At 38.8% G+C, this 3625-nt stretch overlaps 1 protein-coding gene and 1 pseudogene across 1 annotated transcript; one reads left to right on the top strand and one right to left on the bottom strand.

Annotated features, from left to right (window-relative positions):
• Nucleotides 1-42: 42 nt before the first annotated feature.
• On the bottom strand, nt 43-943 carry LOC106750878 (the record flags this gene model as incomplete). The annotated part of the gene is made up of 2 exons (XM_014631486.1): nt 823-943; nt 43-558 (listed from the first exon to the last, which is right to left on the bottom strand). Coding segments are annotated over exons 1-2 (637 nt in total), but the record flags the coding sequence as incomplete, so codon positions are not given.
• A 6-nt stretch (nt 944-949) lies between these two features.
• LOC106750877 lies at nt 950-2793 on the top strand (annotated as a pseudogene).
• The last annotated feature ends 832 nt before the right edge of the window (nt 2794-3625 follow it).

Genomic DNA, 3625 nt, shown 5'->3' with positions numbered 1-3625 from the left:
CATAATGTACAAGGTCTTTCAAGACACACGCCAATAGCTCACAGTCGACAAGAGACTCGCTGTCGAAATCGTCACGTTCGCGTATTACTTTAGCTGCGTAAGACCAGTCAGTAGTTTTGGATTCGTACCATTTACGAATAATATCATTTAGTTGCAAAATGCATACAAATTTTTGGAACTCAGCATTAACAATATGCGTATTTTCATATAACCATGAGTACATATGATCAATACACTGTTCAAGATTGAATAAGTTATTCAATGTTTCCGGTTTTAAATACAATGACTTGTTGAACAATGTAAGCTGTATAATGTTATCACCATGCATCATGCGACATTCCAACGACAAATCTCGAACCCATAATGGCGAGGAATGAGATGACTCCACATATCGCTCGATGTGTGCACGTCTATGTATACTCTCCTTCCAGATTTCATTTGGTAATATCAAATGATTGCCTCGATTATCGCCAACAAGTTCCACGTAGGATGCAGGTTCTACACTGATTCCAATTTCTAAGTATTTATATGATGTAGTTGTTAGAATGTATCTCCTCCCTAAAATACGAGCAGGAATATGTGGTTTTTCAGTAGAAACGCTGTAAAGAAAAATTTAAGAAAAGTTTTTGTTAAATATTCAAAGTTAAATATTCACAGCCAGTTTGTGCCAGTCAGTTTATGCCAGTCAATGTCGGTATATTAAAAAGCCANAAAAAAAAAAAGAGTTAAATAATGAGAAAAGTTGTGTGAGAAGTGTTTTAGAAGATTTTAGAAGATTTTAGAAGTTTTTTTTTTAGAAGATTCTAAAAAATGGAAGTGAACAATGATGTTGATGTGGACAATGATGTTGATGTGGACAATAATGTGGACAATGATGTTGATGTGGACAATGATGTTGAAGCGGACAATGATTTTGAAGCAATAATGGATTTATCCGATTCATCCGATGATGGCCATATTCTTACAGACGATAGTGATGTTCTCAGTGACTGTAGTGATGACTTTAGGGAAAACGAAATTAAAGCGAAGTGTAATGTGGAAATCAATGCGCTGAGTGGACAAACAAAAATGTGTTGCATCAATTTTTTCTACACTACAGGAGGCGGCAACCGTGCAGCGTTCTGTGCTTCATGTATGGTGCGACTGACAGGCTTATTCACACACATGTATGCCGTTCAAAAGCATCTGATTGAAAGACACGATGCGATACACGGAAAATTTTGAGCGAATTGCAATGGATCACTCTTTCAAATACTTCCGTGCAATTTGTGTCCTGTATGCATACAAGCTTATACACACACATGTGAAGACTATTTGCTTCAATCGGCTATAAAAACCTGAAAGATAATTTTGACAGTGTTTTAATGAAAAAAAGGAAGAACTCGTGAGAACTAAAAGTGAACTGTGGGATCAATCTGCTCGATTGAGTTCGCGAGACAAATACAACGTGTGGGAGGAACGGTGTGACGAATGCCTCGAGTCGTTGGAAGGACATAGTCGAGCGGAACGACCGAGATTATCAATCTCAACAATCGTTGATCGCTCGAATTGCGCGACTCGAAGGACTAAAACATTCATTGCGTACGCGTTTTGTAAATACAGGCGCCGGACATTCAAACGCTGGACTCTTATGGCGTGTAAAAGACACTGCTTTCAATAGCCGCGTATTAACTGGTGCGGTTATAAATGTAAATTTTGTCGAACCTCTTCGATTTCTTCAGAGTGCGAAGGATATAGTGCTTGAACATGTGCAAAACGCTAGGGAGAGACACGCAACTGTGAAAGTGAACACCGCATTTAATGGTGAGTTTGTCACGAGTGATAAACGCGCAAATAAAAGTATTACCACAAAAAACTTTGAACTCTTCCGCGCATCCGATATCGAAGAGTGGTATGAGCGACGTGTTATCAAGCTCACTTTAGCATCTTTAGAAGAATTTCAGGAACGTGATAGCGGATGGGTATTGTCGCGAATACTCAACCTAAGAATCAATGTGAACAAGTACAATCCGATGCGTGCAGTGTGCCACATTGAGTTACCGCGCGAGATACAAATCAATAAAGCGGTAATCAACGTTAAATTTAGAGACGATGCGTGTTTCGCGTGGGCAGTGGTTGCGGCTCTGTATCCAGTCGATAGAGACGCAAATCGTGCATCCATGTACCCACACTATACAACAGTGCTCAATTTACAGAACATTGAGTTTCCATTGTCTGTAAATCAAATAACAAACTTCGAGCTACAAAACAATATATCCATCAACGTGTACACTGACGAAAAAAAGAAAACAGAAAAAGGAAAAACGGCACATGTGATCTTTCCGATACGTCTCACTGACCGCAACATCGACAGATACGTCAACATGTTGTACTTGCCAGATGCGCGAGATGACAACGTTGGACACTTTGTATGGATAAAAAACTTGTCCCGACTTGTGAGCTCACAACTAAGCAAACGTGATCATAAGAAGTATATCTGCAACCGGTACGTACAAAAATTTGTAAAAAAATATATAAACATCTTTTGAAATGAATATTAATTAAAATGTTTTTTTTAACAGATGCTTGCACTATTTTAGTTCGAGCGAAAGGTTGCAGGTCCATACTATAGATTGTGGAGAAATGAACGACTGCGCTATTCTACTGCCTAGCGAGGACGACAAATGGCTCAGTTGTTTCAACAGGAAAGAGCGTCTACCGTTTGTCGTATACGCCGATCTGGAGTGCATCTTACAGAAGACTGCGAGCGAGGACGGAGAGGATCACAAATCGCACACGTATCAGCATCATATGGTATTCAGCATAGCATATTATTTACGTTGCTCGTATGACATGTCATTATCGTATTTTCGAAGCCGTCGCGATAATGATTGCGTCTCGTGGTTCGTCAAGCAACTCGAAGAGTTAGCGCACCGCGTAAAATTAGTCTTATCAACAAATGTCCCCATGGAAACTTTATCAAACGAAAAGTTGGAAACATTTAATAGTGCAACGTACTGTCACGTGTGCGAAAAAAAGATCGAGAAAAAGGATACACGCGTACGCAATCATTGCCATCTCACCGGACGGTACAGAAGTCCCGCGCATTTAAAGTGCAATTTAAATTATATACATTCATATTACATTCCAATAGTTTTCCATAATTTATCTGGCTACAATTCACATTTTAGTATCATGTAAATAGTAAATGCATTTGAAGGCTCAATCAAGGTGCTGCCGATAACAAAAGAAAAATATGTATCATTTACAAAGCATGTCCAAGACACAGCAAAAAAATCTGATTCACGAAATTGCATACAGTTACGATTCATCGATTCATACAAATTTCTAAATACCAGTTTCGAAAAATTAGCATCTTTTCTCGGCAAAGAAAAATTAAAAATTTTACAGTCCACATTTTAAAATATATCCAATTTCGATTTATTGACGCGAAAGGATGTTTTTCCATATGAATACCTTGATTGCGCGGACAAGCTGCAGGATTCGTGTTTACCACCGCGAGAATCGTTTTATATTTCGTTGACGGGTAATACTGTATCAGAGAGCAATTACGCGCACGCTGCGAACGTCTGGAATCGATTCTCTATTGAAACCTTGGGTGAATACAGCGATTTATATTTGAAGA

Source organism: Dinoponera quadriceps, unplaced genomic scaffold, assembly GCF_001313825.1.
Source record: "Dinoponera quadriceps isolate SergipeBrazil2010 unplaced genomic scaffold, ASM131382v1 scaffold7143, whole genome shotgun sequence".
Lineage (NCBI taxonomy): Eukaryota > Metazoa > Arthropoda > Insecta > Hymenoptera > Formicidae > Dinoponera > Dinoponera quadriceps.
Note: the sequence above shows the minus strand (reverse complement) of the source record. Positions and strands in the feature narration are given on the sequence as shown.